Genomic DNA, 13,166 nt, shown 5'->3' with positions numbered 1-13,166 from the left:
TAACAAGGAAGTGATAAATACAATAAATCTCTGCACTGCTTCAAAAATAATCAAAGGCTTACATGAAAACTACAAAAGACCGTGAATTCATGGAAATCCAGAGAAGAAGAGTAAAGCTGGGTAGTGGACTAAGCCACCACGGTGAGTGTGGCAGGTTGGCAGCATCATGACAATCACTGAAGAACCATCTCACCACAGTCATTAGCAGCTTGTCAAACCATTGAAGCTTGAGCTCAGCGCGGGGCCACATGTCAGGCCTGAGGGCGGTTTTCATCAGGTTGACACAGCGGCGGGACAGCAGCTCCCCTGGCGACCCCGCCACATTGGTGCTGTCGTTCACCTACACACAAGAACAACAGTGGACTGGTATCATTATAATTACTTCCATGACAATGGAGCTTCATTCCCTCCATCCAATGAAGAGGAAGGAAACCAAGGACTACCACACATTCCCATCCCATAATCTGAAAACATTTCCTCTGTCTGTTAGAGGTTTTAATACAGATGATCACTAATCTATGGTAGATAGTTCTACAGCTTTGAGTACAGAACCTGCAATAAACACTGAAGGATGGACCCTGTATAGGAGGCACTGATTGTCTCCAACACTGTAACATTGAGCTCTGCAGCCTGGAAGCAGAAGATCCTTCATGAACAAGCTTCTACAGTCCTTCATGCAGTCAGCAGGTGCCTCCTTAACCACCACACTATCAGCTGTAGATGTTCTGCTCTCTGACCTCTGGGAACATTTCTCTACAGGGATCAAACCAGGAACACAAAGCACTGCCATCAAATGAACACAAAGAGGAGATCGTGTTTGTGGGAACGCTCCCAGGAAGCTCTATATGGGAACCTATGGCTGGAGATGGTTGGATGAACAGACAGAATGAAGCTTGGCTCAAAAAAGGAGAACATTCAAGGTTAGGGACATTTCAGGAGTACATTTCAGACCTTAGACCAAGGTCAAAGGTTATTCTAATCTAAAGGAAAGCAGGGACAGGTCAGATACTGGTTTTAATTGAAACTAGTTGGGAGTTTTGGATTTTACTGTGAGGTGGCTTTAAAAGGGACGCTGGTTCTGACTTGTTTCACATTCTTTCTATGATTTAGAGTAAAGCTTCGTCCTCAGATTACAGTCTGAAATTTATGGGCTCACAGCAGCAAGAAACGATGATGCTTGTTACCTGGCAAGCAATCCTGATGAGGAAGTTGACCACAGTGTCTGTGTGTTGCTTCTCCACAGGCTTGGTGAGCATGGTCTCTGTCCCAGGCATGGATTGGCTGCGTCCAAACACCTTCAAACACAAACATCACAGCGGCTCATATGTCAGGACTGTCTGTGGAAACGGACTCAACAGAGCAGAGGGTCAGATTATAATTTACAGCATGTTGAGTTTTCCTCCTGACCTCAGTCGAAATGAAGCCCTGACCTTTCTTTCAGACACTTTTAACATAAAGAAGGAAACAAGATAGATAGAAAAACGTTTTATTCAATTTGAATAAAAAGCTAACTCCGACTGAACTGTTCAATGGTTAGGATTAATAGGAATGTATGAACCTGACTGTTGTGAAGAGCCTTGAGACGACATGTGTTGAGAATTGGCGCTAAATAAATCAAACTGAATTGAATTGAACAAACTGAATGAAGAAGGCTTTAATTTCAGCTGCTACAAAACAACCAAGAGGACCTTATTTGGGTCGCTTAGTTTCTTTAAAGTAATTTAGCTCTTTGAATCCTTACACTTTCTATGATAGAAATGCTTTCTAGAAGTAAATGTGTTAGAAATAAATCATGTTCTTGTAGAACAAACCCACATGGACCTAGATAGCAACTTCTTTCAGAACCAATAAACCAAACTGCTGTGTATTAATATCCTGAACCTCCTGTTGATATTTGGGTTTATTCTTGGTCCTGATAAACTTTAAATCCAGGTCCAATCAGCAGCTGTTCACAGGAGGGGTTGGTGGTGTGGTTGTTTTCAGCTGAAACTGACCGTGGAAGTGGTGCCGGCTGCTGTACGGAACCGTTTCACGTCCTGTCCGGTACCGGCGGATTCAAGAGACAGTCCCCTCTTCACAGCGCCGCCGCTGGTTCCCTCTCCAGCCGCTACTTCGGACTCGGACTCCGGCTGAGAGCAGAAGAGGTGAGTTTAACCTACTGCAGATGAAGGTTAAAGTTCAACACCAGCGAAGGTTTCTGTGAGGTCACTCCAGACTGGCAGGTCGATTGACATCTTCTGTATTGTTAACATTTCTGTCTCTTCCTGCCATTCCTCCATGTATTTTATATACTACATAAGTAGTACATGGAAGTATACGTATACAGTTAATGAAAGTGGCCTTTCCAAACCTAAGACTGGTAGACCACAGAAACATCTAAGCATCTTCTGCAGTAAAACTGAATATTTTAGGACTCGACTGGCGATATTAGTTGAATGTTAACAGCCCTGTGAACAGAAGCGGACTGGTTTTACTGGGTCTAAAAGACGAGACCTTTACCTGCTGGTCTTTGATCCTCTGCAACTCCCACTTAATAACCACCTCAGCCAAGTCCACGGCAAGTTTCCGTTGCTCTATGGTGACGCTGGGCGTAAAGCCCAGACGCTGCATCGCGCTGATCATGTGCTGCACCAGGTGGTGGCGGACCGGGTAGTACACCTAGGAGGCAGACAGACGCCATGAAAGCACAGTGTCAGGCAGGACTCAGACGACCTCTCCTCCTGAAGCACCATGAACATCAATCAAGCAGTGAACGGAAAACAGCAGAAGAAGAGGAGAAAAATGAAGTTGCTTGGGCTGAAATTAAATTTGAATGCAGAATGTTTCAAACATAGACAGATGGAGATAGATGATAGAGATACAGCAGAACTGGGGATCAACTCTGGAAACAGATTTATCCTAACTCATTCAGACATGCAATAAACAAACATCGAATTCCTGGCTTCGCTATATTCCTCCAGACTAAACATGAACCTTTAAATTCAGAATCCATTAATGTGGAGAGAAGGAAGCTGATCAAAGCTGCATCTAGAGAAGGACTGTGTAAAAATAAACCAGCAGCACCAGGATGAAGCTGAGGTTCATCATTGGTTGAGTTTACCTTATCTAAATAAAGTCTGTTCCTGTTATCAGCTATGAAAGCTAAATGGACGACTGCTTTAGGGTTTCATCTGGTCAGAACTAATTACTTTAATAGCTAACCAGAACTAATCGATGTACCAGCAGGTAAAGTCCAGATTTTTCCTTTCTCCTGATGTTTCTGGGGATGAAGACACGATGCTCAGACTTCAGAGTCTAAATGAACAAACTCCGACTTCACGCTCCTCTTTAGTCTCAAGGCCACGATGACACACACTCAGTCCCTCTGCTTGTGAAAACCGAACTGGGACTCTCATTTAAACATGCAGACAAAGAGCGGAGAGATGAAATGTCTATCCGAGTGGTTCTGTCAGTGTCAGAGAATATTAAAGCTTCTCACTCCGAGGGTAATTAGAGTTGATAGAGCAGGACTCTGCAGCCTCTTAATGACAGAGTAGCAAAGCCCTGTCCATCACGTGCACACGCAGACAAACATGCATGCAATCTCTCTATTACTTTATCAAACACACACACAACCTCATCTGTCTGTCATTATCTCCTCCTCAGTGTAATTATGCTGATGTGATTACATTAGATTAGTCATCTGGCCCAGTGAGAGCCGCCTGTCAGAGAGATGGAAAGGAGCTGAGGGAAATGTCAGACTTCTGCTAAAAGATCATCACCATCCTGAACATCAGCTGAAGAGGGGGATGGGGTCTTTCAAGTTTAAGAAGGAGGTGAACCTGGAGGTAAATGATCCTCTGCTGCTGAGCTGTCTCCATCCATACAACATGTTCTTTCACTCTGCTTATGGTGTCAGTTTACAAGTCAGACTGCACTGTTCAAATCTGACTCAAGATCCCGTACAGAGCCAGAAGAGTCCAGAGACTCAACAGCACCGCTGCATCCTGCCAGCAGGTCCGATTTATCATATGAAATTACCTCTGAATACAGAAAGGTGTGCGATGCAGGTAAGCTGGTATGTCGGGAAGAAAGGTGTTAAGTTGCAGGCGTTTTCCTTCAATTTCCACCTTAAAAAAAAAAATGACCGTCATGGTTGTGCCCGATATCTAAAAGGGTCCGGAGGGCAGACGCATCATGCCAGGTGGTAAAAAAACGATAAAAACATCAGCAACGTTCTTAAAGAGCAGGCCTGGCCGGCAGAGAGCTGCACACGTTGAAGCCATCGTTGTTGTAAGAGCTTGAAACCTTGTTCGTACACAAAATCTTGGCCAATAAAGCTGATTCTGATATCATCAACAAGGTGATGGTATATTTCTGTCTGGGTATCTGACCATCCTCCTCATTAGAAATAAAGAGGTCATTTAAACTGGCTGGTTCTGGGGCAGAGACCCGGCTTTGAGGCATAAACTCTACATGCTCTACAGGCTGGTGGGCTTGGCCCTTCCAGCAGCTTCATGTTAGCCCAGTTTGTCCTAAACCAGGAGGTGTATTTTTAACGCTAATCTATAATACTTTCTGGGTTGTGCACCAAATTAATGAAGTAAAAATGGGCCCAAAGCATCTTTAACTTTGTCATGGGATTCTGTACCTTTCTCACCTACACTGTAGCTTTTAAACAGGCGTGGAGACAGTTTTAGCATGGCTAATATAAAAACTTGCTCTATAGAGACTCAGAAAGAGGCTTCATGTAATCAGAAATATCAGGAAAATGGCCTGTGGAAGATTGTCCTTCCACAGGATTTCCTCTGTATTGAGTAAGCTACAGAAACAAGCAGCTGTGTGATGATGTCCTTGTTTTTATCTGGGGGGAAGCTTATCTGACCATGACAGTGAAGATGGGTTGGTTTATTGTAGAAAGGTGTTCCTTAGATTAAACTCATCCATCAGGATGTTCTGACAGGAGGAGCATTGACTTCTACATCTGCTCACCCTGAAGTGCTGCACTATTAGATGCAGTATGTGCACGAGCTGCGGCACCGTGTGGCCTTCCTCCACAATGATTTTGCGAGTCCAATGGGTCAGCATCTGATGGCCGTCCTCCATGCGAGCGGGCACGGCGGGGGTCAGGATGGCCATGGCCTGGCGGACGATGGCCCGAGCCTCCATAGTGTGGGCCTTCAACAGGCTGTGGAAGACCTGAGCAGCAGACACATCACATTACATGCATGACTTTCCTTCTGTCTTTTAACGAGTCCTCAAACTCACCTGCAGGACGATCTTCTTGTGAATGGCGAACTTCGCAATGATGTGGGCCAGAAGCAAGTGTCCGCTGTATTTACAGGCGGGGTCTACGCAGGCTTTGGGCAGCAGGCACGGCCACGCGAACGTCATGAGGCGGCGCAGCTTGCTGTTGCGGGACTTGTTGTTGTCATGTATGTGGTGGGGCGCGTGCTCCACAAGTAGGGTGGAGAACTGCAAGAGGCAGATCCTCAGAGAGTCCAACAGGTCAGCCTGCTTCTCCGGGTCCAACACCTGAAGAAAGGTGTCAAAGAAACGGTTCATCTGGGCCCAAACTGAAAGTTAATGCTGCAGAATGCATCAACCTGACAGATTCATAATCAACTGGAAACATCAGGAGGACATTTATTCACAAGGAAGGAAGACATGTTCTACTGAACAGTCTCCTTTAACACAAAGTCCTGCAGCTCTGAGAAAAGCCACCAATCACAGCCAAGACAGACGTAGAGAGGAGAGGACACAGAGACAGGATGGATGGAGGACCAGAACCATTAGCAGCCATCAGGACTGGTTTTAGTCAGTGATGAGACCTGCTACAGCACAAACAAACAAGCTGACCTTTAATGCAGTCACACAGTGACATTAACACCAGCAATTATTGTTGCTCTGATGAATGAGAGGTGTTGGAAGCACAGAGAGAAACAAGGACACATGGGAGACACCTGAGAGGAGGAACCACCAACCTCAATGGAAGTGGCAGACCAACACTAAGCAGGGTATGATGGGAAGGAGCCTGATTCAGGGTGTCAGGACAAAAAAAGTTCAATCATGGTCTCATCTGACCAAAACAACAGTTTTTTCTTCTTCTCCTAAAGAGGACAGAATTCATGGAGAAGACCTGAATGAATCCTTTCCTTCTCAGTGTAGAGGTAGACATTAATCTGGGTTGGTCTTTCACACAGAATCCCAATAAAATGCAATAAAATCTGAGGTTCTAATGTGACAAAAAGCAAAAACGTTCCACTGAGCAGAAGAGAAATGTTCATAAGTAAGATGCAGTTAAAGACGGGATGATGATGCACTAATGGGACATTGTGAAAAGGTAAATACTAGATGAAGAGATGCGACTCTGTTTAATAAACTGATCAAATATGGAAAAAGAGGTGCTGAATATGTGAGTATCTGAATGGGTTTACAAGCAGACCTTGGTGATGAAGACACTGGTGATGCTTTCTGGATTGTCTCCCTCAGGGTTAGGTGGTCCCAGGAGCGGCTCTCCTTCCCCCTTCTCAAAGCTGTACAGGAAGGCAGGGTTCAAGATGTGCTGCAGAACCTAAGAACCAGAACCAGAACACAAGTTTGAATCATTTTAATTTAACTTCTCCTGCCTCTGCAAAAAGAAGGTCACCCAAATGAAGGGGAGGAGCTGCGTGTGTACAGCTGCAGGAGAACCTGAGCATAAAGCTAGGACTTTCATCCCTATAGATGGCTGATGATCTCACACATGCATAATCACACGGGTCACAGGTCCTAATGAAGACAACGACAAGCTAAGCTCTCAATGCTCTTCATGCAGCTTCTCACATGGATCCCAGAAAGACGTCATCCATGATGGAGATATTCTTTTTTTCAGTAAAGATTTCACTTCACTGTTTGCAATTTTTAAAAAGTTGTCATTTAGAAAGGTTTGAATTGTGGAAAACCAATCATTACTAATAGCAATGTTTTGATGGTGTCCAGAAGAAAGGTGGAGCAGGTGTAGGTATGATGAGGACAAACATGCCACGTTCTGCAGCCCTTTAATAAAGTATTCACACCCCCTGAACTCTTTTGCCGTTTTACCACATTACAACAACATACTGCAACAACAACTGTGAAGCACAAGAAAAATAATAAAACAATATTTTTAGGCTCATATCTTCATATGTGGGAAAGCACAGCGAGCTCTGACCTGCAAAGGTTCTGGTGGATCCGGTTCCTTTCTGTGCAGCGACTGTTTGCATAATTTTATGTCAAGCTGCCAGTCTCTGTGAGGCCCGGTTCCACCAAACCAGATGGTCCAGCACAACTGACAGGGACACTCACAATGCATTAAGGAATAAAAGGAGGATTGAGCTGCAACCACCAGCTCTCAGGAGCAGAGAGCTACAACAAAGGCTCAAACAAACTAAACATACATGCTTAAAGAAACACCAGTAAGCTTAAAGTCCCTAAAAACGTCAGGCTGATTTTCATCTTTTGAACACAGCAACTATCCCCCGTTACAGAAACAAGCCAATTATAGCAACAGAATGTAAAACCAGTGCTTGACATTTCCACAGGTTTGTTGGTTTCGTCTCCTTGCAGCTTCTTCACAAACAGAAATACTTTTGAAATAAAAGAGGAATCACTAAAGTTGTTTTCTGCATGAAGTACTTGGATAAAACAAAGCAGCATAAATGATTCATCCCTGTTGTTTCTTTCCTGCTGCCACACACACACACACACACACACACACACACACACACACACACACACACACACACACACACATCTCTCTCTGCTCAGATATCCTCATGAAGCTACATAAAAAGCTGGATTTCTGTCAGACTCCCAAACACAAACAGACACACATTACTTCCTGTGATATTATGCTTGTGGCTAAATGCTGCTGGCATTTATGTAAATGTCAATGTAGACCACACAAACACTTCTTCTCCAGCTCATGACTCACACACACAATCAACACAAACATGTTCTCGCTGGTCCAGGCCACATGTAACATCTCCTGCTCACAAGATCAGGACGGTTAGACGGAGCAAAGAAACAACAGAACATTCTGGTAAAAGGTGGGGCGTGGACTCCTGCAGGGCTGGTAACCACGACTACACAAATTTATTACGTTCTCAGGGTTTATTTCTTTAAATAAACACCAAACTTCACAACAAACTCAAGACAAACATTTCTGGAGCGATCAGGTGTCTAAAGGCCTCTAAGCATTTCCAGGAAGAAAGAAAGAGTTTTTCTTTTATTGGAGCATAGTTGTTGAATCAACCCACAGGGACATGTGGAGTGAGTGAGATCAGAAATAGCTTAGGGAGGTCTGGGCATACAGTACATGCCATCTCTGTTGTAATTCGGATGTTCTAGTCACACAACCTGGACTCGCCTTCCCCACTGACCCATTCCGAACCTAAAAGCAGTCCTGCATGCAGGAGAGAAAGCAGTGCAGAAGGTCGGACAGAGAGATTCATCTGTGAGCCTCTGAAGGTCACAGCAAACAAAATGACCTCAGTGACTCCATCAAAGTAGCTGTGGTGCAACCAGAACTTCAGCAACCAGACAAGTCACACAGATCAGGTCCCTGAATGCAATGTTTCCCAAACTGGAGAAGTAGGTAAGCTGAGAAGCAAAGAAGTCCCTCACATCCACCAGAGAAGTACTGCACCCCAGAGCTGCATCATATTAGTAAATATGATGATGATGATGATATCGGGTTGGATATCTGCCTATCTTCCTCTTTGGCAACATGGGAATAAGTGCCTTGCCCAGGGGCACATCTGCATATGGCAGGAGGAAGCCGGAGTGGAACCCACAACGTTCAAATTCCAAGATGACTAGTCTCGCCATCGTTACCCAGCAGAACCGCTTTGAAGGAATCACTACGGCTGCATTCTGCCATGATTTTTACATACTGGACCCATCGGGTCTGGATCCTTGTATCATAACATTAAACTCCCAGGAGTTTGGCTGCTTTCCTAAACCGTTACTCCTGATCTGTCTCTTCTCACAGTCGACCAAACTAACCACATCTAAATAACTCAACTTGGCTCTTGCTGCATGTTGGTACAATGAGGTTCCAGAGGCAGCTACTGGCCACGAAGCTGGATGATTCCCCCCCCGACACACAGAGGAGGAGGTTAAAACATCTTCAGAGGTCACTGCTGCGTACAGCAGCATCTCAGTGTCTCCATAACAACTATTAGACACTATCTACATGCTAACCAGCTGTTTGGGACCGATTAATGTACACTAGTATCACAGAGGTAAACATGGTGGAGTGATGCTGCGGGCCTGTGTCCAATGACTGAGGTCAGCACCATATAATCATACATCATTTTATACGCTCAGACAATGAAAAGTAGGATTGCACCGATAAGAACATTTTGGGCCAATAATTTGATATTAATATTGCTGTTATGGCCGATAACTGATATTATATGTTATATATAATAGATTGTTTCCCTTTTCTACAACCGCGGGCATCTGTTTCTCTACTTCAGTTCAACTACCCACAATCCTGTGCTGCATCACTACCACTCTCTCATGACCAAACAGATACCACATGACCACCCACCTCCCCCTCCTCTCCAGAAACACGAACGGCAACAAGATGGAAAATAACATCGGGCCAGTTTTACTGATCGGACCGGTACCGATGTTAATGTATCATGAATGAAAAGTCTTTGGTACGGCATGCCAAACGAGTCGATGCCTGAACACATCTAATAATAGATGTGCATAGCATAAACAGCAATAAAATGACTTCACTGCTGAGGTATGGACATACTTAGCAAGCAGGAATAAAGCCAGTTTCTCAGATTGCGACTTACCTTCGCTTTTAGCTCATCGTTGAAATGAGGATCATTAAACTCAACGAAGCGGAAGAACAAGGCTCGTTTCTGGGGAATGGAGTAGTTCCTGGGAATGTCCTCCTCCATGTACTCCTTCAAGAAAGTCATGTTGCAAAGAAAGCGTCCAGTGAAAGCCCGCACCAGTTGGAACAGCAGCTCGATCTCAGAGTAGTTACGCCTGTTGAAAGGATGCGGCGTCAATAAGTTCACTCATAAAACCAGATAAGTCCAACGTGACACAGAACAGCAGTCATAGAACTGTTGCAGGTTTCATAGAAAGCAAATTATTATTTATTATTGTAGATATGTTTATACGGTTTCATTTGTATTGTATTGCACCGACTACGCCAAAACAAATTCCTTGTATGTCCAAAAACATACTTGGCAATAAAGCTTTTCTGATTCTGATCCTGATTAATCCCAAAGGACATTTTAATGTGACATTGGAGCTCCTTGATAATCCTTAATCAAGGCCAAGATTGATCTGATTCAGTCGACATACTTGCAGTAGCTCAACAAACAGTAGGCCAGCAGTTTGGGCTCCTTCCAGTTTGTGGCGGCCATATTGTCTTTACGATGTCTTTCCTGGAAGGCCTCGCTGACCCAGACTCGCCGAAGCTGGCTGACCAGGGAGTGTTGCCCTGCAAGCCAACCCTCATCATTCTTCACAATGATGCTGATGATCTGAACAGATGGAGCAAGAAGAACGTGAAAAGCAAGGTGCCTCCTGTCCAGGTGCAATATTACCTTAAATGTAGCAGAGCATACCTTAATGGCTTGAAACTGCAGATCCAGTCTGGCTGTGGTGGTGGAGGGAGACCCAGGTCGAACAGTCACTGCAGTACCCGCAGGAACCAGCAGGGGGACGAAGCGGTTGGGATTAGAGGCCAAAACATCTCTGAGTGGCTTTGCATCTTTGTGTTTCAGAAAACTCTGCATGTGAACACAAATCATAAGACCACCATCACACAGAACAATGACATCATAAACCAAGAACAGGACACTGAAGATGAGGCGTGATCCACCTATAGCTGCTGTTAACAAGGCCTCAGAACACGACACCTCCTTGATTACAGGCTGTTACAGCTGCTGACATAAAAATGTGTTTTTAAAAGAGAGGAGAAGTGGATCTCGTCTGACCATGAACATTCGGCTCCACTGAGGGTCGTTGAGGGTAGCCTCCATCATGAATAGCTCCACCGTCTGGGATGGGTGGCGAGTCAGGAACTTGATCAGAGGCTCTCTGAATGGACTGCCAGCCTGGGGCAGAGAAAACGTCAAAAGAAACACAAACAGACCAGTTTAAGTGTCTAATATTAGCTTCCAGATCCTCAGTCTGGGCTAACATGATGAATTTAACTGTTAATCTGTTGTTTACATCCAATCTAAGACCCAACTGATAAACACAAAGAGAGAAATGATTACGTGCTGCTAACGTCCCAACACATTGTGTCCTACCTCAATGAGCATGGCCCTCTCCGTCTTCATGACCACCTCCAGAAGAGGTTTGACTAGAGTCTGAGGTGCAGCTGGGATCAGATGGAAAAGGTTTATGATGGCAGAGCAGATCTTCATCTCCTGCAAAAATCCAGAAGGAAGACATCAGAAGAACAAGAGCGGGATGAACATGTGAGCCAATCAGGTTGAAACAAGCATCACAGCTTCCTGCAGACAGTCTTGATGACTGTGGAGAGACGAGGATGAATCTACTGAACTACTGAAGACACCATCTGTAGGTAGCTGGCGGTTACTGCAAAGGTATTCATACCCCTGAACTTTTCCACAGCTTGTCACATTACCAACCCAACGTCAGAGCGTCTCTTTTGAACCAACCGGACCAGCTAAAAAAGGTTGACAAACGTGGGGCATGCATTAGTATTAATCCCCCCAATGTTGAGACCCCTAAATAAAACTAGTGCAAGCTATTGCCTTCATTAGTAAACAGAAAGACGCAGCTGTTTCAGGAAGGCCTCAGGGGTTTGCTGGAGAACATTAGTATGAAGACCAAGGATCACAGCTGACAGGTCAGACAGAGAGCTGAAGGTAATGTAATCATGTTCTCCACAATCCTGACATTTATGGAGCAGGGAGAAGAAAAAAAGCTACGTGTGTTTTGGTGGTGGCAGTAGCATGATGTGGGGATACTCTTCTTCTGCAGGGACAGGGAAGCTCGACCTAATGGATGGAAAGATGGATGGAGCGTAAATCCAGGACAATCCTGGAAAAAATGGCTCAAACCCCAGACCCGAATCCAAATGAGAATCTGTGGGAAGACTTAAAACTGATGTTGCCAGATGTTCTCCATCCCACCTGACTGAGCTTGAGCCCTTTTACAAAGAAGAATGGAGAAAACTTTCAGTCAGTAGATGTTCACAGCTGGTGGAGACCTGCAAAGACCTGCAGCCCAAGGTGGTTCTACAGAGGACTGACTCAGGGGGCTGAAAACATCTGCCTGCCACACTTTTCAGATTACTGCTTGAAGGCACCAGTGTGTCTCCTGTCATGGTCTAATTTGTGCTGGTCCATCACATAAAAGCCAGATAAAATGCTAAACACAGAAGATTGTTGAAGTAATGTGACAAAATGTAAAAATGTTGAAGGGGTATGAATAGTTCTGCATGTAGCTTCTCAGGCAGAGACCAAGGCTCAGATGAGCTCCAGGAATGAACGTCTCCAAGGTCAGGAGGAACAGGAGAACTTGAGATGACAGGAACATTTTCTAACAGAACCACAGACAGATGGACATAGAGATACGGGGAACGTCCACCACCACGACACAGGTTTAACGCTTCAATCACTGACAAGACTCACTAACAGCCGGGACACATCTCACCTCCACACCCTCCAACGCAGGCTGTACCAGAACGGGAGACAATGATCAGAGTCAGCAGAACAAAGTGTGTGTGTGTGTGTGTGTGTGTGTGTGTGTGTAGAGAGGAGCAGACAGAAGCCAAATAAAAGGGTGAACTTCAGCTGTTTCTTTGGGTCTCAGATTAGTCCTCCAACTGTCCTAATGGACCATCCTAACCTCCACCTTACCCCCCTCTCCTTCCCTATTTTTGTCTTTATCGGGAGAAGCTAATTGGCTCAATGACCCCGGCTCTACTGTCCCTGCCAGCCTCGCTGTCACCAGGCACAAAGACCACCACTTGGGGAGCTGCAAAGACAAAAGGCCAATTTGCATCTAATTAAACGCATCATTTTGAATCCAGTCAGGATGAACTTGCATAAAGAGACACGAGCAAAGGAGCAGCGTAAGAAGGAGAAGCAGCTGTATTTTTCCCTCTCTGTCACCTTTTCTTTGCCTTTACAAGGTTATCTGTCGGGGAGATA

At 44.9% G+C, this 13,166-nt stretch overlaps 1 protein-coding gene across 2 annotated transcripts in view; it reads right to left on the bottom strand.

Annotated features, from left to right (window-relative positions):
* LOC124875128 (transformation/transcription domain-associated protein) overlaps positions 1-13,166 on the bottom strand; it is an 81,951-nt gene that overhangs the window by 47,893 nt on the left and 20,892 nt on the right. The window contains exons 32-44 of one of the 2 annotated variants that reach the window (XM_047376996.1): positions 12,667-12,687; positions 11,292-11,411; positions 10,974-11,093; positions 10,602-10,766; positions 10,336-10,517; positions 9,813-10,011; positions 6,425-6,553; positions 5,248-5,514; positions 4,972-5,178; positions 2,500-2,658; positions 1,995-2,129; positions 1,185-1,295; positions 194-340 (exon numbers count right to left, since the gene is read on the bottom strand). In XM_047376996.1, coding sequence (XP_047232952.1) covers positions 194-340; positions 1,185-1,295; positions 1,995-2,129; positions 2,500-2,658; positions 4,972-5,178; positions 5,248-5,514; positions 6,425-6,553; positions 9,813-10,011; positions 10,336-10,517; positions 10,602-10,766; positions 10,974-11,093; positions 11,292-11,411; positions 12,667-12,687 — 1,962 coding nt within the window. The remainder of the gene's footprint in view (positions 1-193; positions 341-1,184; positions 1,296-1,994; positions 2,130-2,499; positions 2,659-4,971; positions 5,179-5,247; positions 5,515-6,424; positions 6,554-9,812; positions 10,012-10,335; positions 10,518-10,601; positions 10,767-10,973; positions 11,094-11,291; positions 11,412-12,666; positions 12,688-13,166) is intronic. The other variant, XM_047376997.1, reaches the window with a different exon arrangement.

This window comes from Girardinichthys multiradiatus, chromosome 10, assembly GCF_021462225.1.
Source record: "Girardinichthys multiradiatus isolate DD_20200921_A chromosome 10, DD_fGirMul_XY1, whole genome shotgun sequence".
Lineage (NCBI taxonomy): Eukaryota > Metazoa > Chordata > Actinopteri > Cyprinodontiformes > Goodeidae > Girardinichthys > Girardinichthys multiradiatus.
This window is presented reverse-complemented; position numbering and strand designations above follow the sequence as displayed.